Source organism: Oncorhynchus mykiss, chromosome 13, assembly GCF_013265735.2.
Source record: "Oncorhynchus mykiss isolate Arlee chromosome 13, USDA_OmykA_1.1, whole genome shotgun sequence".
NCBI classification, from domain to species: Eukaryota; Metazoa; Chordata; class Actinopteri; order Salmoniformes; family Salmonidae; genus Oncorhynchus; species Oncorhynchus mykiss.
Genome location: NC_048577.1, coordinates 47,961,298 through 47,984,674, shown reverse-complemented (window position 1 = coordinate 47,984,674; position 23,377 = coordinate 47,961,298). Strand labels below are relative to the sequence as shown.

The 23,377-nt window shown below is 44.5% G+C and overlaps 1 protein-coding gene across 5 annotated transcripts; it reads right to left on the bottom strand.

Annotated features, from left to right (window-relative positions):
- Positions 1-184: 184 nt before the first annotated feature.
- LOC110486615 (myosin phosphatase Rho-interacting protein) lies at positions 185-22,661 on the bottom strand. 5 transcript variants are annotated; one of them, XM_021558354.2, is made up of 23 exons: positions 22,414-22,661; positions 21,639-21,716; positions 21,419-21,484; positions 20,826-20,977; positions 19,901-19,985; positions 19,570-19,735; positions 18,550-18,766; positions 17,410-17,515; positions 10,966-11,070; positions 10,679-10,735; positions 10,388-10,456; positions 10,163-10,252; positions 9,935-10,044; positions 9,238-9,772; positions 9,012-9,116; positions 6,204-8,885; positions 5,884-6,031; positions 5,589-5,742; positions 5,201-5,360; positions 3,607-3,708; positions 3,213-3,299; positions 2,857-3,016; positions 185-830 (listed from the first exon to the last, which is right to left on the bottom strand). In XM_021558354.2, the coding sequence occupies exons 1-23, from the start codon at positions 22,537-22,539 to the stop codon at positions 814-816; spliced, it is 5,577 nt and encodes a 1,858-aa protein (XP_021414029.2). In that variant the 5' UTR covers positions 22,540-22,661; the 3' UTR covers positions 185-813. The 5 variants fall into 5 exon arrangements, with proteins under 5 accessions (XP_021414029.2, XP_021414030.2, XP_021414026.2 ...); XM_021558355.2 differs by lacking the exon at positions 185-830 and having other exon boundaries at positions 2,332-3,016; positions 6,204-6,461; positions 6,504-8,885; XM_021558351.2 differs by lacking the exon at positions 185-830 and having other exon boundaries at positions 2,332-3,016.
- Positions 22,662-23,377: the final 716 nt, after the last annotated feature.

Genomic DNA, 23,377 nt, shown 5'->3' with positions numbered 1-23,377 from the left:
CCCTGTGTAGGGTGCCGTCTTTCGGATGGGACGTTAAACGGGTGTCCTGACTCTCTGAGGTCATTAAAGATCCCATGGCACTTATCGTAAGAGTAGGGGTGTTAACCCCGGTGTCCTGGCTAAATTCCCAATCTGGCCCTCAAACCATCACGGTCACCTAATAATCCCCAGTTTACAATTGGCTCATTCATCCCCCTCCTCTCCCCTGTAACTATTCCCCAGGTCGTTGCTGCAAATGAGAACGTGTTCTCAGTCAATTTACCTGGTAAAATAACGGATAAATAAAATAAATAAAAATGAATAAAGAACATCAAAATGTGTACTAGCAGGATCAAGATAAACGCCTCCAAATAAAACCATCCACTCACAAACAAATAATACTTTTCCATTATAGACTCAGACGGTGCATTCATACTTTTTCATGTATTTCACAGGTAAGAAAAGAGAACTTAATCTGAGTTGTCTTTAGAAATATCCCCGTTCAATAACTGGATTGGACATAGCAGTGTAATAATTCTACACATTTTACAAACGCCTTGAGATAAATGTTAGTCGTCAGGAAAACGTCTACAAAATGTCTAGCCTATCGACAAACGTAGACAGACTAAGTAGTAGTGTGCATTTAGATACAATGATGTAAAAATACAGAATCCTCAAATAATGCGCTTTTAAAATTCTGTAGTACAGTAACGGTAGATAGGACATAAAATGTTTGACAATATAACTTTGGATCTCGAAGTGCTAAATGGTGTAAACATGGATAGACCGATGAACAATCCATGTTGTGCGTTGTGTCTCTTTGTTCAGCTGCAGTTATCTTCCTTGACACTCTACGGAGAAAGAAAGAAATATCAGAAATCAGATCCAGCATCAAGACTGTTAAATCATAATGGTAAAGCTTGTCTTTCAAAAGTGATTACTGTCAGGCCACATACAGAATCACCAACAGCTTTTCTAATACTGGCATGGCATACTATTTTTTTCGTTGACATTCCTACATTTCGCAGACATGCAGAAAATACAAGAACATTACACCATCCACTGAATTTGTAGAAGATTATTCACAAGGTGCAGCCATGCCCAAAATGTTGGCTACATTACCAGGACAGTCCGTTCTATTATTCAGTCTAACAGAACTAGGGAGTATATGATGGATGAAAGAAGGATGAAAACCATTAGTTGCCTGCAATATAAGGATTAAAACCATTAGTTGTCTCCAATATAAGGAATAAAACCATGAGTTGCCTCCAGTATAAGGATTAAAACCAACAAGTTGGCTCCAGTATTGAGAGGTCAAAGAAATAAAAGAATAACGGACAACCAGACCCCTAAGAGACACTGTAAAGGCCCATGAAAGGGCAAAACAGATGTTTCAGATATTTATTATACATGTGACAAAGACAAGATAGAACGGCCAAAGGGGGCGGTGTTGCAATCTACTGCAGAGATAGGCTGCAGAGTTCTGTCCTACTATCCAGGTCTGTACCCAAACCATTTGAACTTCTACTTTTAAAAATCAACCTCTCTAAAAACAAGTCTGTCACCGTTGCCGCCTGCTATAGACCACCCTCTGCCCCCAGCTGTGCTCTGGATACCATATGTGAACGGATTGCCCCCCATCTATCTTCAGAGCTCGTGCTGCTAGGTGACCTAAACTGTGACATGCTTACATCCTACAATCTAAGCTTGATGCCCTCAATCTCACACAAATTATGAATGAACCTACCAGGTACAAACCCAAAGCCGTAAACACGGGCACCCTCATGGATATCATCCTAACCAACTTGCCCTCTAAATTCACCTCTGCTGTTTTCAACCAAGATCTCAGCGATCACTGCCTCATTGCCTGCATCCGTAATGGGTCAGCGGTCAAACGACCTCCACTCATCACTGTCAAATGCTCCCTGAAACACTTCAGCGAGCAGGCCTTTCTAATTGACCTGGCCCGGGTATCCTGGAAGGATATTGACCTCATCCGGTCAGTAGAGGATGCCTGGTTATTCTTTAAAAATGCCTTCCTCACCATCTTAAATAAGCATGCTCCATTCAAGAAATGTAGAACTAGGAACAGATACAGCCCTTGGTTCTTTCCAGACCTGACTGCCCTTAACCAACACAAAAACATCCTGTGGCGTTCTGCATTAGCATCGAACAGACACAGGTAGTTTTAATTGCTATATTGTATTTACTTCACCACCATGGCCTATTTATTGCCTTTACCTCCCTTATCTCACCTCATTTGCTCACATTGTATATAGACTTATTTTTCTACTGTATTATTGACTGTATGTTTGTTTTACTCCATGTGTAACTCTGTGTTGTTATATGTGTCGAACTGCTTTGCTTTATCTTGGCCTCAACTTGCCTACTTGGTTAAATAAAGGTGATATAAATGTAAACATTTTTTTTTTTTTAAATGTGTTCCCAAAGGAGAACTCTATAGGGTTATGCTGCACCACTGTACAAGATTACTTCTAAGAAGAGTATCTTTCTTTCATTTGTGTAAGAAATGGACAGAACGTCAAGGGTTATTCAAAATCTAAAGGACTAACTGACATGCTACAGCAAAATGCACAGATAACAGTCAGAGGATTCAGATACATCCAATATTATTAAGACACGTAACATAATGAGGTTATTCACAAATTGTCTGTATTACGCAATGAATGACATCTGTACGATACAGACTAGTGATGCTGCCAAAACCAGGGGTGGTTGGGGAAACATCCAGCGAGACTTGGCTGTCATGCAGGTTTTGGCCTCAGAGTGGCAGCACTGAACACCTTGTCGTTTTCACATCAGTGGTTCATCTCTGAATCCCTGAAGGAAGGGCCACCAGCTTAATGTCATGTATACCATTATTATCTGTGTCCACTGCAGGTGAGAGCTCTCCTAGTGCTTTGTGGGCCAACCTCAGGTTCTCCCTGAGATGTCCCAGGTCTCTCTCTGCCTTGGCCCTCATGATGCTTAGCTCTGTGTAGATGTCCTTGTACGTCTCTGTTGCATACCTCTTATCCTGGGGGGAACAGGGATTAGGCTATAAACAGGCACTATTACCAGGTTAAATAGAGTATGACCCATGCTAATATTTGAACAGTAATACATGGTAATAGCAGGACAATAGTGTTGTCCATCTTATGTCTACTCTTCATACATTTATACAGACAAAGGCTATTGTTATTCTGCCAGTGTGTGCTGTGCTGTGATCTCACCCTGTGGGCTGTCTGGAGTTCATCCTTGAGCGAGGTGATCTTCTGCTTGAGGCACTGTACCTCTGACTCCTTCACACGCAGGGAGATCTAACAGCCAGACAGAATCACAGTTGATGCCTCAGACACAGGTACAACACCAGAGGACCAAGGTGCCATAGATCAGCACAGAATGTACAGCACATGAGTATGTCATATGTTTTAGAGGCTGTAAGTTGGTCATGTTGCTAAGGGTGACATCTAGTGGTGTTACCAGTCAAAGGCAGATACAGTTTGCCTTTACATCAAACTTTACTTGACTGGACTAGATAAAGATTATATTTTATCTAGTATAACAATTTTTTGTTATACTTAAGCAACATAGCTATTGTGCAGTGAAGTACTACTGAAGACTTACCTCCAGCTCATACACATCTCTCTCCTGACTAAGAGGGAAGGTGTCCTGCTTGGCCAGAGAGCAAAGTCTGGTGATCTCTGCAGCAAGATGGCCACTCAGCTCCTGGAAAGACAACCACAGTCATCATTACTAACACTGTTATTTTGTATTTGATGACAAAGACAGAGTTGGGAAATACTAAGGGAAATGTAAGGGACCCTCAAGGTTTTGTTGCAGAGTGTTGTAACAGTCTGATATTGTCACGCCCTGACCGTAGAGTTTTATTCTCTGTTTGGTAGGTCAGGGTGTGACTCGGGTGGGAAACTCTATGTTCTGTGTTTCTATGTTTTGGTCGGGTATGGTTCTCAATCAGGGACAGCTGTCTATCGTTGTCTCTGATTGGGAATCATACTTAGGCAGCCTTTTTTCCTTTTGTATTTTGTGGGTAGTTATCTTTGTTAGTGGCCTGTATAGCCCTAGTAAGCTACACGTTTGTTTTTGTTGTTTCTTGTTTTGTTGGCGACATTTATAATAAATACAAAAATACACTCACTACACTGCACCTTGGTCCGGTCATTTTCAAGAAGACGTTCGTGACAGAACTACCCACCACAAACGAACCAAGCGGCGTGGCCGGGAGGAGCAGACAGAGTGGACATGGGAAGACATTCTGGAAGGAAAGGGATCCTGGACGTGGGAGGAGATCCTGGCTGGAAGAGATCGCCTGCCGTGGGAGCAGGTGGAAGCAGCGAGGAGGGCGGAAGCAGCTAGTCAAGGGGACCAGCGTTACATAGGGTCAAGGTTGGCCCTGACCATAGAGATCTTTTTATTCTCTATTGGTCTGTTGGTCAGGGTGTGACTCGGGTGGGATACTCTATGTTCTGTGTTTCTATGTTTTGGTCGGGTATGGTTCTCAATCAGGGACAGCTGTCTATCGTTGTCTCTGATTGGGAATCATACTTAGGCAGCCTTTTTTCCTTTTGTATTTTGTGGGTAGTTATCTTTGTTAGTGGCCTGTATAGCCCTAGTAAGCTACACGTTTGTTTTTGTTGTTTCTTGTTTTGTTGGCGACATTTATAATGAATACAAAAATACACTCACTACACTGCACCTTGGTCCGGTCATTTTCAAGAAGACGTTCATGACAGAACTACCCACCACAAACGAACCAAGCGGCGTGGCCGGGAGGAGCAGACAGAGTGGACATGGGAAGACATTCTGGAAGGAAAGGGATCCTGGACGTGGGAGGAGAGGTGGTTCTCAATCAGGGACAGCTGTCTATCGTTGTCTCTGATTGGGAATCATACTTAGGCAGCATTTTTTCCTTTTGTATTTGGTGGGTAGTTGACTCTGTTAGTGGCCTGTATAGCCCTAGTAAGGTTCAAGTTGTTGTTTCTTGTTTTGTTTGCGACATTTATAATAAAGAAAAATGTACTCTCCCCATGCTGCACCTTGGTCCGGTCATTTTCAAGACGACGTTCGTGACAGATATGAAGTTTATAAAAGTAAGCGTTATGCATTCTACTATGTGTGTTAAGACAGAGGACCCGGCAGCAGATTTAGTTGGCTTGGAGCAGAAACACTTGTGATGATACATGGTCATAATGTGACTGACCTGGTTGCGAGTTCTGAGGTCCTGGTTCTCCTGCTGACACTGACACAGAGCCTGTCTCTCTGCCTCCAGGGCCTGGCCCAGGTGGGAGCTCTCCAGACACTTCAGAGAGTACTGCTGGGACAACACCTCCAGCTCCCTGTGACAGGAGACCAGCTCCTCACTACACACACACACACACACACACACACACAAAAACATGATCCTGAGAGCTGAAAACCACGGCCAAGACTAGACACAAGGTGCACTGTGTGTTATACAGACAGACATATACAGAGTCAAGGACAGGGAGTATGCAGATTATCAGTCCAAAACCAATCCAGTGTACTATCTGACCATGTGCTTTCCTTGACGATTTACAACCACATAGATCAACAGGTAGTACATTTACCTGTGTTGCCTGCATATTTCTCCAAGATTCACATCTCCTGCAGGGTTGTTTTCATGGCATGCCCTCTGTATCTCTCTCTTGACTTCGGCACGGTGAGCGTTCTGTATCTCTCTTTTGAGTTCGGCACGGTGAGCGTTCTTCATTGCTTCAATTGCTAATGCCATTAGAGTGGCATGGGAATGTGAGATTATCAATATTCTGAGAAACTCTGCCTTCACACATACTGTAAATATCCTAAAAACGTTTAACCTTTAAACATACACACACAATACACACACACACTGTTCCCCCTCACCTGTGATAGTAGCAGCCGTCTCCTCCTCCAGCAGTCTGTCTGTGTCTAACTGCAGGCGCTGCAGGTCCTGCTGGTGTCTGTGCTGCAGTTCCCCCATGATCCTCTGCTGGGACTCCTCCATGGTGACAAAGCCATGCTCATATGTGGCCTGCAGGGGCAAACACAGTCGCAGTGGACTGTTAGGTGATCCACAGATCCCTTGTTATAATGATCACTACTCCCTGGGGTTGGTTCATTACATCTTAATTCTAGTGAATTCAGGAACTACCAAAAATCCCATTGATGATTATCGACAATTGTTATTATGGGAGTTGTCCTACCTTTAGCTTTTCTATGTCCTCCTTATGTTTCAGCTGGAGAGATGCCATTCTCCCATCATGCTCTGCTTTCATGTTGGCCATGACAGACAGCTGCTCCTCCAGATCCTTCACATGACCTCTCAGTGATAACACAATCTCCAGCTCCTCCTCCCCCAGAGTGTTTGCTTCTTCGTGGGGTTCAGTAGTGCTCCTCTCTACATCCTTATCAGTATCAACTTCCTGGATTCCTTTCTCTACCTCATCTACCCTACTCTCTACCTCATCTACCCTACTCTCTACCTCATCTACCCTACTCTCTACCTTTATCATTGGACTCTCAATGCTGTTGGGCAGGAAGTCACCCTCCACCACTTCTGCACACCTTCTAACCCAGCACACTTCCTCTACTGCAGTCACTCCGTGGTTTGGGCTTTCCACATCCATTTTACCTGCAGCATTCATTGCAGGCGTCTCTGTCTTCTGCTCACTTGTAGTGTCTAGTAGCTGTGTGGCTGTTTGCTGTGAGTCTATGTGTTCTCCCTGCCTCAGGGGGGTCAACCCTAATCCCACTGAGGAACTCCCCTGTCTCTCCAAGTCTGACCGTCTGGCCCCAAGCTGCTGGTTTTCACTCAGCAGCCCAGCACATCTGCTGCACATCAAAGGAGAAGAAGCAATGAGCAGTCCCTGTTGAGTCTCTTGAAATGTGCTATTGTGTAGAGTGTTAAGCCTACTGAGACGATAGGATGAGAAGGCTTCCATGGCGGTGCAGTGTATGGAAGCTAACCGGGGATCATTTACATTGTGGAAATGACAAAGTCTTTGTGCCAGGGACTGGAGCTCGTCATTGGCCGAGGCTCCGACTGAGGAGGCGATTTGGTTGAGCAGGTAAATTCTCTCCTGTGTGATCTCTGTGAAATGTCGGAAGTCATCGGTGTCATTATGCTGGTTGTACACATTCCATATCCTCTCATCATCATCTTCTTCTTTCATTTCTGAACCTGTTTCACCTGCTATGTTTCCAATGATGTCCAGGTCTCTCAAAGACCTGCATCCATTCATCCTGTCCAGGCCTCCAGTGTTTATGTTTAAATCTTTCTTATTATGAGAAAAAAGACTATGAGCTAGGAGGAGTGTTTGCTTTTCCACTACCATGTGTTCTAAAATCTGACTTAGAATCACATCTGTGAGTTTATCCTCATTGGACTGGGATGGGTTGACTTTCAAACTGTTCAACAGCCTTCCCCAAAACTCCTCCTCTAACTGAAGCTGCCTGACCACTGTCTTGTTCACCTCCACACACTTTCTATCTAATGGCATCTTTACCACATCCATACCTGACCTGTCAATCACCTGCACTACTCTCCCTAAGGTTCTGGACATCAATCTTATCCCTTCCATCACTTGCTGAACCCTTTCTTCACCTGAATCCAATATTACCTCCTCCTGCCATTTGCCTTCACTGCTACACCTTAATCTACTTTCTTTCTCCACCGTCCTTTCCTTCTCTACTTCCTCATTAAACCTTACGATGTCAGCCTCTGCCTCCATGGCTCTCTGGCTGTACAACTGCTCAGCCTCTCTGAGTTGTGTGTTGTGGGCCTGCAACTCCCTGCAGGTCTGTTCTGTGTGCTGGAGCTGTCTCTCTAGTTCTAATTGCTTGGCCTCCATGGCCTGCAGACACTGTTGAAGGTGTTCCCGCTCCTTCTCTCCAAGGTGGTGTGTTTTCATATTCTCTTCCCCAGCTTCCTCCTCTTCATCATCATCATCATCATCATCCTCTTCTGCTGGGAAGCCCAGGTCTTTGAAAGTGTCCTCCCTGAGCTGTACCTCTGTCTCCTTCAGACGCTGGTCCATTGAGGCTAGTAGGGACTGGGCCTCCTGGAGCTGCTCATCTCTCCTGTGCAGCTCCTTCTCCAGGCCTTTCACTTTGGTCTGGCTGTGCTGCTCTGCCTCAGGGAGGAACTGAGGCCCACTGTACTGAGTGATAAGCTCTGCTTTCAGTCTCTCTATCTCTCTGTCTGCCTCTGTCAGCTGGTTGAGCATCTCCTGGTTGCGCTGGTTGAGGGCCTCGTTCTGGCTGCTGAGCAGTTCTACCTCCTGGGATAGTCTCCTCATCACGATGGCCTGGTCTGGGTCTACGTACTCCTCTGTGGGTCTGGGTGTCTCACAGCATAGTAGGTTGTCTATTCTCACACTGTTGGCTCTTTCCTGAGTTTCCCCCATGCTCAGTGAATCTGGGCTCCATGCACAACTTTTTGTGTGCGATTCTGGAATCGATGTCTGTCGATGGCTTCCATTTTCAAACTGTGTCTGAGAGCTAGTTTCACTGCCCAAGTTAGGCCCTCTGTTCTCACTTCCATTCTGAGGCACAGAGTAAGATGAGAGTTCTGTGTCTGAGGTTGGTGACATGACAGGTGTGTTTACTGATATAGAGCAGTCAGGGAACAGATCCTCCAGCCCCTGGAGGTTTCCCTCGGTGTCATGTAGCCAGATGCTGGGTGGTGGTGATGGGTGAGTTCCAGGGGAGCTGTGTTTCTCCAGAGGGGCCGATGACAGGACCAGGCCAAGTTGCTCCTGGAGCTGCTCCTGTATGTTCTGTTTCTTCAGCTCCTGTTGCTGGAGGAGCTCTCTGGTCTCTCTGTACATGTCCGTCAGGCTTTTCAAAGAGGGAAGATCAGCTTCTGGGCACATTGGGGCCTCAAGCTTACATGAGGAGGCAAGACAATTGTCTATAATTAGGTAGGCATCATTGTTGCAAAGTGGAAGTATTATAGATGGAAATACAGAGCATATCCATACTATGTATGGGCAAATATTATTTTTCCTTACCGGCAGGGAGGCATGATGCTGGAGTCCTAATGCAGTGCTCAACTGAGCCTCCAGCTCAAGCCTGCGTTGGTCTGACTCTGCCAACTGGCCCTTCAACTCTTCTACCTTTAATCACAAGACACAGAGATAAAGTAAGTCCACCGTTAAGCCAACCAGCAGCAGAGAAAGCACCTCATAACGTTAACATTGTTCCTGTTAGGAATCATTTTGAGATACACAGACTCACCCTCCTGTGGTAGGTCTCCAGCAGAATCCCCATATCCTCTTTATCCTTGCCCTGGGACTCAGTGTACAATGGAACAGTCTTCTCCTGTCTAAAGGCAGTCCTTTCCACCTGCTGCCAGCACTGTTCAATCTCCCTCTGCACCCTCTGGTGAGTCCTGGGTGACCTGGGACTGATACCTCCTCTGTCACAGTCCATCTCCCAGCCCACAAGGAAGCCGAGCATGCTGTCATACCTCCTCCTCCTCTCCTCTCGCCTCCTCTTCCTCTCCAGGTCCCCTACCTCCATCCAAAGAGGCTCCTTTGTCTCCTGCTGCACCTCCTGCTCAGAGGCTAGCAGGGCCATAGGGCTGAACTCAGCCCAGTCAAAGGTCTTGGAGCGCCCTTCACGTCTCCTCTCACGGATGCGGCTCTGTTTGGGCCCCTGGACTGTCTCTGTAGGGACCTCAGAGGAGGGGGAGGAGTCCTGGGTCACGTCTGGCTTAGGGAGGGGCAGTGACTCTGATGGGCTACAAGGGACGTGATGGACTGGCAAGCTGCTTTACAATCACAACAGAATAACACAAATACTTACTGATGGAGGAAATGAGGCATTCTGCCTAAACAAAGGCAGAGACCTTCCCATCACTACTATAGAATGGTGGTAGTCTACTAATGCAGTACTATGTAGTAGTGAGGCTGGTATTACAGACGCCATTTACCTGGCTACATCAGGAGCGTTAGATGGATGGACATTCTTCATGAGGGCCTGGATCCAGTTTCTCCGTATCCCTGCAGTCATGGCTGACAGAGTAAAGACACACTTCTGGGTCTGAGGGAAGACATTAGGAATATTACTTTGATTGAGTATAGGAGACTTACTGTATGTATAGAATGGATCAACATTCATCTGTTGATTTCAATTTCCGTAGGTATAGATTTAGTCTTACATGGATCTGAAAGCCGTAGTTCCTCTGGACCTGGTGCTCTGAGACATTATGACACTTGGTCAAGTCAATCTCCCCCTCCAGATCTGAGTTCTAACAAGAGAAGATGACAAACATCAATTCAAGACTTGGGATGAAAAAATAACAAAACCATGTTTCCCTGTCCTCACAAAATCACATATCTGTATGTACTTCATTCAGTAAAAATGAAAATGCACATGAACTTGCCTCCTCTGCGAAGGAATCCTTGTAGTACCTCAGACTGTCAGCTGATAGCACAAACCAGTATTTCCTCCACTAGAGGGGAGCAGACAGACATTATAAGGGATAGTAGATGCAGAAACCTACATAATATATTTGAACTGTCAGGCTTCTCCTTCATAGCAAGGATCCACAGCACCTTAAACATCACTAAATGTACACGCACACATTCAGGATCCATGTGCCTTTGGGGTAGAAACGTGGGAAGGTGTTCAGTGACGAAAGTAAAAGACATTCTGGATCTGTCCATTCCTATACCTGATCCTCCTTATCCAGTTTCATCATCCACCCTTTCTTGAAGTTCAGCAAATCAGGCTGTAAGGAAGATAAAGATAAGACAGTAAGTTAGTCAGGAGTTCAAAGAGGCACGGCCATACAGATGTTTTCAGACACTTCAACATAAAAGTAAACTGCCGTCAATCCACTTGGGGCTTTCATTTATACTTGTTTAAATTATGAGAGCATCCTTGTTTGAACTGTGACAGTTTTCTGACATGTTTTACAGCTTTCAGTGCACAGAAATTCCAGAAGTAATAAGCACTCACAGTCATGACAGACTCCGAGGTCCTGCGGTCCAGTGACTTAGCTCTTCTCTGAGGAGGAGGGACGGTGAGTTGACCTGGCCGTAGAGCTCCACACGACTGCAGTTTCTGGGTGTAACAACAGGACACTATCAACTACTGAAGTAACAATGTAGAAGGTGCCAGATGGATTACCAAATGTGATCATGTCCTGTATTACTGTAAGCTTGTTGCAAATAAAAAACAAGATGTCGTTTCCCTTTACTCTATCATGACTGAGACGGCTCGGACGTGTGCATTGTATCAAGCAGAGAACCCACAAGTCATGGCAGGTCTCTGGCAGGCAGTGTTGTGAGATGTAAGGCTTGTTGTGGGACACAGCAGGAGAGAGGAAGTGCTCTCTATACAGGGGCTATTAAACCTTACTCACATTAAGAATGAGTTCCACTCTGGTGACTGGGCTTGGCTGGGGAGTGTATGAAAAGACTTTGGAGGCTGTATTATCCCTGATGGCCCCTGGCATCCAGTCTCACAAGCCCAGGGATGTTAAAAGTCCCAAATCTCTGTCTTGACAAGATTCCCACATCCCTGACTGTTACCTACCAAAGCTACCTTATATTGGGTTTCATCCTGGCTAACCAAATAGCTCTAAAAAACACATCAGAGAGTCCCTTTAAATCTAGATTAGCCAGCGCTAAATGAAACTAGAGACAGCGGCACCATATGAAACAAGATTATTTTCTCATTTACTTGAGCCTTCAACAGCCTCATTCTTTTTACTCTTACGTAATAAAAAAAAAGAAAAACGACCACTTCAGTAAATCCAGAACATTCTTTGTCTGTGCCCAGCTATTTGCATAGAAAACTATCCAAGGACACATAACAGTAACATGAGGGAGAGAACACTCTGCTCCAGCCAGCAGTGTGAACTAGCCTCCTGTCTTCTCCAACAACACTGACCATTCTGGACAGTGAAGTCCCCTTTCCCTAGGATAGGATGGGAAAGGGGAAGTGGGACTATCTGGGGAATCTGAGCCTGGGGGACAGAGTGAACTGTGAACAGGCATTTGACCTCTTACTCCAATACCCCCCCCCAACAAAAAAACAACTACTGTAACTGGAGGAACATAAATGAACACATGGGATAATATGTTCTGTCGGGTAGAGACTTAAGAGAAAACTCCTACAGAGGGATTTAATCAGAGATTATCGTTAAACCTTTGACCCCATGGGATGGCCATACTGTGTATGATGTGTCTAACTAAATCATATTACTGGGTTCAACAGTTCATTCAGTATCTCATTATATAAACAGAAAGATATACAGTACACCAGCCATAGTCTGTGAAAAATCAACTACAATTAAGGTGCAACCGGTTGCACCTTAATTGAGGAGGGCGGGCTCATAGTAACGGCTGGAACAGAATAAATGGAATGGTATCGAACACATCAAACACATGTTTCCATGTGGTTGATAACATTCCATTCACTCCATTCCAGACAGTATTATGAGACGCCCTCCCCTCAGCAGCCTCCTGTGACATCAACAGTATGTTTTCTACATCTAGTACAATGTAGAAATGGTACTGTGTACCAGTATGGACTGTACATGTGTTCGATACTGTAGTGTTAATCCTAAATGCTGGTCAGGTATTTGTTGTTGTCAGAAGTAGACAGACTGATACTTATGCTTTAGTCACTACCTTAATCACCGGAGCCAGTCTGAGAACATGGTGACTGTCATTTCACAAACAGATGTGCACTTGACTCAGGAGATACTGTACAATGATAGTGCCTCCCAGCCTCAAACACATGACCAACAGCAGTTCCCTACAGACACAACAGCTCCCTACAGATACAACAGGTCCCTACAGATACAACAGCTCCCTACAGATACAACAGCTCCCTACAGATACAACAGCTCCCTACAGATACAACAGCACCCTACAGCTTCCTACAGATACAACAGCTCCCTACAGATACAACAGCTCCCTACAGATACAACAGCACCCTACAGCTTCCTACAGATACAACAGCTCCCTACAGATACAACAGCTCCATACAGATACAACAGCTCCCTACAGATACAACAGCTCCCTACAGATACAACAGGTCCCTACAGATACAACAGGTCCCTAAAGCTCCCTACAGATACAACAACTACTTACAGATACAACAGGTCCCTACAGATACAACAGCTCCCTACAGATACAACAGGTCCCTACAGATACAACAGCTCCCTACAGATACAACAGGTCCCTACAGATACAACAGCACCCTACAGCTCCCTACAGATACAACAGGTACCTACAGATACAACAGCACCCTACAGCTCCCTACAGATACAACAGGTCCCTACAGATACAACAGCACCCTACAGATACAACAGGTCCCTACAGATACAACAGGTCCCTACAGATACAACAGGTCCCTACAGATACAACAGATACAACAGCTCCCTACTACAGATACAACAGCTCCCTACTACAGATACAACAGCTCCCTACAGATACAACAGCTCCCTACTACAGATACAACAGCTCCCTACTACAGATACAACAGCTCCCTACAGATACAACAGCTCCCTACAGATACAACAGCTCCCTACAGATACAACAGCTCCCTACAGATACAACAGGTCCCTACAGATACAACAGCACCCTACAGATACAACAGGTCCCTACAGATACAACAGCTCCCTACAGATACAACAGGTCCCTACAGATACAACAGCTCCCTACAGATACAACAACTACTTACAGTTACAACAGGTCCCTACAGATACAACAGCTCCCTACAGATACAACAGGTCCCTACAGATACAACAGCTCCCTACAGATACAACAGGTCCCTACAGATACAACAGCACCCTACAGATACAAGAGGTCCCTACAGATACAACAGCACCCTACAGCTCCCTACAGATACAACAGGTCCCTACAGATACAACAGCACCCTACAGATACAACAGGTCCCTACAGATACAACAGGTCCCTACAGATACAACAGCACCCTACAGCTCCCTACAGATACAACAGGTCCCTACAGATACAACAGCACCCTACAGATACAACAGGTCCCTACAGATACAACAGGTCCCTACAGATACAACAGCACCCTACAGATACAACAGGTCCCTACAGATACAACAGATACAACAGCTCCCTACTACAGATACAACAGCTCCCTACTACAGATACAACAGCTCCCTACAGATACAACAGCTCCCTACAACAGATACAACAGCTCCCTACTACAGATACAACAGCTCCCTACTACAGATACAACAGCTCCCTACAGATACAACAGCTCCCTACAGATACAACAGCTCCCTACAGATACAACAGCTCCCTACAGATACAACAGCTCCCTACAGATACAACAGCACCCTACAGATACAACAGCACCCTACAGATACAACAGGTCCCTACAGATACAACAGCTCCCTACAGATACAACAGGTCCCTACAGATACAACAGCATCCTACAGATACAACAGATACAACAGCTCCCTACTACAGAAACAACAGCTCCCTACTACAGATACAACAGGTCCCTACAGATACAACAGCTCCCTACAGATACAACAGCACCCTACAGATACAACAGGTCCCTACAGATACAACAGCACCCTACAGATACAACAGGTCCCTACAGATACAACAGGTCCCTACAGATACAACAGCATCCTACAGATACAACAGATACAACAGCTCCCTACTACAGAAACAACAGCTCCCTACTACAGATACAACAGGTCCCTACAGATACAACAGGTCCCTACAGATACAACAGGTCCCTACAGATACAACAGGTCCCTACAGATACAACAGATACAACAGCTCCCTACTACAGATACAACAGCTCCCTACTACAGATACAACAGGTCCCTACAGATACAACAGATACAACAGCTCCCTACTACAGATACAACAGCTCCCTACAGATACAACAGCTCCCTACAGATACAACAGCTCCCTACTACAGATACAACAGCTCCCTACTACAGATACAACAGCTCCCTACAGATACAACAGCTCCCTACAGATACAACAGCACCCTACAGATACAACAGCTCCCTACAGATACAACAGCTCCCTACAGATACAACAGCTCCCTACAGATACAACAGGTCCCTACAGATACAACAGCACCCTACAGATACAGCAGATACAACAGCTCCCTACAGATACAACAGATACAACAGATACAACAGATACAACAGATACAACAGCTCCCTACAGATACAACAGCTCCCTACAGATACAACAGCACCCTACAGATACAGCAGATACAACAGCTCCCTACAGATACAACAGATACAACAGATACAACAGATACAACAGATACAACAGGTCCCTCCAGATACAACAGATACAACAGATACAACAGATACAACAGCACCTACAGATACAACAGATACAACAGATACAACAGATACAACAGCTCCCTACAGATACAACAGATACAACAGATACAACAGATACAACAGCTCCCTACAGATACAACAGCTCCCTACAGATACAACAGCACCCTACAGATACAACAGCTCCCTACAGATACAACAGGTCCCTACAGATACAACAGCACCCTACAGATACAATAGGTCCCTACAGATACAACAGCTCCCTACAGATACAACAGGTCCCTACAGATACAACAGCTCCCTACAGATACAACAGCACCCTACAGATACAATAGGTCCCTACAGATACAACAGCTCCCTACAGATACAACAGGTCCCTACAGACTTACAGGCAGATCCCTAATTACATAGTATCCATGTTTAGGTAAATGGAAAATGTGTCTAAGAGGAATGCCATTCTGAGATTACAACACACAACATGAAGTGCAGACGGGTCCCCGTCAGAGCATTAAAACCAGTTTAGTTAGAGAACAGAACACAGTCCTGAATTATTCACCTCCTCCCTGTCTTACCCACACACACTAACACATGCCTCAACACGGCTGATGGGAGGATTGACTTAGCCATGCCAAGCTCCTGCATTTAGAACTAAACACACATATATTCACACACGTGGCACACACACACACCTGACAGTGTGGACACACGTGGCACACACACACACACTTGACAGTGTGGACACACATGGCACACACACACACCTGACAGTGTGGACACACGTGGCAGGCACACACACACACACCTGACAGTGTGGACACACATGGCACACACACACACCTGACAGTGTGGACACACATGGCACACACACACACCTGACAGTGTGGACACACATGGCACACACACACACCTGACAGTGTGGACACACATGGCACACACACACACCTGACAGTGTGGACACACATGGCACACACACACACCTGACAGTGTGGACACACATGGCACACACACACACACCTGACAGTGTGGACACACATGGCACACACACACACCTGACAGTGTGGACACACATGGCACACACACACACCTGACAGTGTGGACACACATGGCACACACACACACCTGACAGTGTGGACACACATGGCACACACACACACCTGACAGTGTGGACACACATGACACACACACACACCTGACAGTGTGGACACACGTGGCACACACACACACCTGACAGTGTGGACACACATGGCACACACACACACACCTGACAGTGTGGACACACATGGCACACACACACACACCTGACAGTGTGGACACACATGGCACACACACACACACCTGACAGTGTGGACACACATGGCACACACACACACCTGACAGTGTGGACACACATGACACACACACACACCTGACAGTGTGGACACACATGACACACACACACACCTGACAGTGTGGACACACATGGCACACACACACACCTGACAGTGTGGACACACATGACACACACACACACCTGACAGTGTGGACACACATGGCACACACACACACCTGACAGTGTGGACACACATGACACACACACACACACCTGACAGTGTGGACACACATGGCACACACACACACCTGACAGTGTGGAATGTAAGTAGCGATTCATCCCTGTCCATGAGCCTTACACACCATGCAATCAGGCCAGAGCCGAAACGCTTGACATGACATCTTTGCCTCTCCAACACCTGGTCTTATGAGTCATGTCCAAACACGTCCAATGGAGAACTAGCGGGAACAGATGTGTGGTGTACACATGTACTTTACCTTAACAATGACAGACTCCATCAATGGTGTGTAAAAGACCAATCTATATGTGTAGATGTGGAAACACTATTCTAGTGGAAACACTAGACCCCTAAAGGGGTCTGCCGAAAGGGCAATGCTTGTCTTGGGCCCTCCTGGTGGGTAACAAGTGTTGCTATTCTTAAAAGCTATGGTTACTCTTTGGATTATGAGGTGTGGTTCAAGTGATGGTGTTATAGTGGAGGAATGTGACAAGCCTTACCGGGAGTGGGAGGACTGACTGCAATGTAAAAACACTGTGACGGTGTGACTGATACCTCTCTCTGGTTGCTGCGAGCTTCACTCCTCCCCTTCCTGGATCCAGCCTGACCCAGGTCCTCTCCCACAGCACTCCTCCCATCCTTCCCTGGCTCATTGTAGCAGCTGAAAAGCAGGAAAATCAAGCCTGTCATTCAACAAACAGCCATGGTGTCATCCATGGCCCCTCACAGGTGGGCTGTGACATCACTTCCTGCAGAAAGAACTTCAGGATGACAGCTGAATAATGTCACCGCCACTTATTCTGTACCCCCAAGCTGGGCCTAGACTGAGGACATCCATGTCACCTACATCCATCTAGTGCTACTGTTGAATTGGACTTTCAAGTGACATCCTCACCTCCAGTGCCATGTTTTGTTTAGAAAGATAGCAGATATTACATAGATGGAATTCCCTAGAAGAATCCGATAGAGCGTTTGTATATACAGTATGACCACAAAAGCGAATACTATCTTTTATAAACTGTGGGTGTAGCATCTGTCCTGTTATAACAGGGATGGTAAATTCTTGTTGAGGCATGTATGTATCTGTATGAGTTGGCACAAACATAATACTGTGTCCTCAGTCTGTGTAATGTCTTGCCTTGACATTTCTCCTACTTTCTGATGACTGGCAGTTTGTGAGGAACTCAGAAATAGAATTCCTTCAAAATATCTAATTACACAATCCTTTAGGAATTTCGAGGCCTTATTCAGGGCAAGGATTCTGTCTGTCCTTAGAAGGCAATGAATGAAACACACAGACCAAGGAGGTATTCCCATCACGTAGCCCAAATACTGTATATGCTGTTAGTTAGGGAACAAACTGGGAGTGCTTCTATAAGTTACATTTAAAAAATTTTACCTCCCTAATGGAAGAATATGGATCTTTGATGTGCTGTAGGGCTGTGTGTAATGTGTGTACCATTTTATACAGAGAGAAACAGGGAGGCATCTGCTGTCCTTTAGTGCTAATTGCTAGCACATTTGGTCCTAGCGCATGCCAAACCCATTTTATGCCTGTTAGCATTTTCATGACAACACACAACAAATACAAAACCAAATAAATCAAATTGTAACTAATGTCCAAGAACATTGCGTTCATTATAGATCTCCCAATATCAGACACAACTGATAACATGTCTTCTCCATGATTCTCACCTTCTCTCTGCCCTGTTGTTCTTGTTGGCCGGTGGGTGGTCTCTGTATGGCGTAGGCTCTGTGGGCTGGCTGTCGCTGCTGGTGTCAGTCCCCTTGCTGGCCACAGAGTCCAGGGAACTCACAGAGCTACTGATACAGGAGCCGTTGGAGAGCCGCAGACTACCGTCAAAGGTCAGGGAGTCACTGGAGGCTGAAGGGAGGTAGTGGGAACCATGACCTGAGGAGAGTTATTAAATAAAGAGGGCTGTTTTCAGACTGTGACTGCACAGGTTAGGTCTATGTTTTGCATGATACTTTAGGTCATTGCTTTTGGACCGAAACACAAATAGCAGGACAGTGGCAAGATTTTTATGAGAATCCTGTTCTGAAAAATCTAACTTGTAAGACTTGTTATATGAGGAATCTGGTCAGATAGTTACTATAATGTCTCCCATCTAAGGAAGTGTCACGTTTGACCATAGTAGACATTTGAGGGACACCCCTGCATAGTGCCACTATAAAGTTGCACCTAACAGACCACAGCTCATTAAAGAGATGCCTCCAGTTTGTTTTCCTTTTCATCTGCTGCCAGGCCATGGAAAAGCAGCTGTAAAACCTGTCATCTACATCAGCCTAATGAAGTCCCCTACAGGCACAGTCTGCACTACAGGAGTTGATCCTGCTCTCCGTTATAACCTAGGCCCAGACACACCAATAAGTCTGCACTTACCGTTCATCACATGACCGCTATTAAGAGAAATGTCTGCTCTGCTCGCATAATTAATCTTAGTTGTGTCTGTGAAATATATTAGAGATGATTGTTTACCATGAGCCCTGCATCCTTTTCTACAGTCTTTCAATAACACTACTACACTGGTAATGAATCTGTCCACTATTAAAGGCCAACTTTCTCATCCTGTATGCATGACCACCTGCAGGAAGTTAGGACAGTGTTAGAGGGCAGGAAATGGCTGTAAATGTCTGGCAGACTTGAAAGCCTGTCTGAGTGTGTGTGTGTTGGCTGGTTTCTTTCCTCCACACCTGCAGGGGTCTCGTCCAAGCCCAGGGGATCAGTATCTGTCACAGTCCAGACAGGGGCCACATCCGGACCCCCACTGGGCCGCTCTCCCTGCCACAGGCGAGGGTCACCACTTTTCATGACTGAGAAACTGGGCTCAGTGGCAGCCATCTTTGCTGGGCTGGGCTCCTGATGAACACAATATGTTTTCATTATCATAATGTGTAAAGGCATAACACATCATTGACATATACAGTAGTTGACGTATTTTTCCGCAATATTTTCAAACATGTATTTAGGCCACCGGTGACCAGGCATCTTGGTTACAATGTTATGAAAAGAAGAAGTTATCACCTGGGAAGTAGTGGGTTCTACTTTACGTTTCATCTTCTGATTCTGCTTAAAGGTCCGTGGGTAAACGACTAGTTGTTCACTCCAGCTGGTAAAAAGAAAACGACACGGACATGACAGGGATTCAAAATATTGTCCATCAAAGACAAGAATTTACAGAAAAGATAAATCAGAAGTGATATCATATCATACTGTAATATCAGAGAAGTTAAGTCAGGAGTGATATCATATCATACTGTAATATCAGAGAAGTTAAGTCAGGAGTGATATCATATCATACTGTAATATCAGAGAAGTTAAGTCTGGAGTGATATCATATCATACTGTAATATCAGAGAAGTTAAGTCAGGAGTGATATCATACTGATATATCAGAGAAGTTAAATCAGGAGTGATATCATATCATACTGTAATATCAGAGAAGTTAAATCAGGAGTGATATCATATCATACTGTAATATCAGAGAAGTTAAATCAGGAGTGATATCATATCATACTGTAATATCAGAGAAGTTAAATCAGGAGTGATATCATATCATACTGCATATCATACTGATATATCAGAGAAGTTAAATCAGGAGTGATATCACATCATACTGTAATATCAGAGAAGTTAAATCAGGAGTGATATCACATCATACTGTAATATCAGAGACGTTAAGTCAGGAGTGATATCATATCATACTGTAATATCAGAGAAGTTAAATCAGGAGTGATATCACATCATACTGTAATATCAGAGAAGTTAAGTCAGGAGTGATATCATATCATACTGATATATCAGAGAAGTTAAATCAGGAGTGATATCATATCATACTGTGATATCAGAGAAGTTAAATCAGGAGTGATATCACATCATACTGTAATATCAGAGAAGTTAAGTCAGGAGTGATATCATATCATACTGTAATATCAAGAAGCATTACTGACCCATTGATGATCTCCTTGTTCTCTCCCCGGATAAAGAACTCCTGTTCAGGTGTGATGATGCACAAAGCGTTCCTCTGGCCTGTCTTAGGCTCTGCGTCAATCACCGCTGTACACAGATTCATGTTCACTGTTCCTTGTGGCAGAGTGCTTGTCTAAAGGAATGATACACAATGTCAATAGTTTTGTCTGACTGGATATATAGAGAGATATTTTGGAGGGTTAAAGGCCATCACGAACAAGACATTACCCGTTGCAACTGAGTTTTAATACAGGCTATATAGAGTGACATGAAAGAGAGCAGAGGAGGAGATTTCAGAAGATCAGTGAGAGAGGGGGATGTGTCATTAGAGGACAGATGAATCCCAAATCATCTGCTCTGGTACTACACACAACATCTGGCTAAGAGATGCATAGTGAATCCTCTCATAAAACATTAAAACATACATCAGGACAATATACTGTAGTTAACCTCTATTCATGTTGGATGATCTGGTTTGCTTAGCTTTTTGGTGTGTGTGTGTGTGCGTGTGCGTGTGCGTGTGCGTGTGTGTGTGTGTGTGTGTGTGTGTGTGTTCAAATACAGAATATCTTACCAACTCGTCCAGTGCAAAGCTCATGCTGCCATGTTCATACAGGATGAAGAATCGTCGCTGCCATTTCTACCATTTAGAGATAGAGTTGTTATGGATAATGTTGCAATAATGCCTCAAATATTGAATAACTTGCAGGTCTATCAGAATATAAACTAGTACTACTGATACATTTCTGTACAGCCATAGTCCAAGACCAAATAGTTATTTGTCATTCTCTTACCCTTGACCTCTGAATTGGATTGTCAAAGTCTGTCCCCTCAGCAGCCAAGCAGAGCCAGCCTCCATAGATGGGTTTGGCCTGTCAAGCATGGGAACACAAGGAGAAATCAGTGTGAAGGTTCTATCAAATTAAATCGTTTTTCTATGCCATCCAATGGGTCTTGGATTTTTCTGGCAGGGAGCATCAATTCTCGTTGATTCATGTTTTGAATGTCAAAGGAATAACAATCCTATCTTTTTAGGGAATGTCCTTTGTAGGATTAGCCAGTGACCGTTCGTGATTCAGTGTTCTTATAGTGGTGATATGCTGCATTTACAAAATGTGTGAACAGATTTAGTATGTCCATGCAACAGGCCATAAATAAGAGGCAGGGATAATCTTGTTGACATGGAAAAGAGAAGATAAACTGCTCTTTGTGCTCTTTTTGAGATGTCCCCAAAGACTGGAATGTTCTGAATCTCTGCCAGTTACTCAACTTGCTCAACCTTTTGTCAGGGAGTTTTGTTTCTTGTGTTATGAGTGCTTCTCAACATGAGATAATTCTTTCCTCAAAAATTCCAACTTGGATACTTTATACGTAACCTTCACACCTGAGTCAGATGCTTTAAAACAGGAGCTTACTTAGCTGAGGTTCATTGACCAATGGCTCTAAATATGCAAGACACACAGAGATGGGCACAAAATATGCCCATCTGTCATCCCTGTCATCAACATTCAGAAAAGTAATAGCCAAAGTATTAAAACTAATAAAACATAAATATTTTTGTTCACTTACCTGGTCCTTACCATGATCAGTTGGAAGATGCAGCTCCCGAGACTTGAAGCAGTTCTGACATTTACTTTTATGAAAAATGTTCGCTTGGAATTTATTACACGGATTCGCACTCTTTTGTCCAGACATTTTGTCGCATATAGGCTACCACTATGTAAATCCGAAATGCTCCCCAATTCTCTCTTTGCGGTGCAGTTTGTCCGATTCGAACATCTGTCAAATCCTGTGGGCTTTGAGCTCTCCCTGACCGGTCGAAATCTGGGATGTCCTAGGCAGCTGAGGAGTTGGATATATATATCCAACCAGGACTCATGGGCTGACGTAATATGCCAAACGAATATCCGTGACGCTAAAATCAGTATGATACGTTACATTTGGTATGTATTTATTTGTGGATGTCCATCGTCCATTTCGTTTTATATGTTATGAATTACAGTTAGTTACAGTTATCTGTTACAATTCGTATGTTATCTTACAAATTCTAATCCGTACTATATGTTACAAATTCCAATTTGTTGTGGCTAACGTTAGCTAGGTGGCTAATGATAGCTAGGCTAGGGGTTAGGGTTAGAGGTTATGGTTAAGGTTGGGGTTAAGGTCACCGATGGGCAGTAGCTCTGTTACAAGTATTTGAAATATGTATTTTAATTACTTCTGAGTATTTTGTCATTTTTATTACACTGGGTTGAACTACACTCCAATGTATCTTGTCATAAGATACTTTCGAGAGCTGTACATTTTATTTTCAAAATACAAAATACTTTTCTATACATTTTTTTATAGCGGTTCACAATTTTGTTGCCCCCTTTCACCCTGCATTGGTATCATAAGTCTCATGGCACTATGGTGTGATAAGAGCGTCTGCTAAATGAACGAAATATAAATGTATATGTGAAAATGGACAATTGCAAAGCATGCTAAGTGTTATTCCAATGAGCTCCACCCCGAAACAAGGTACCTTATTATT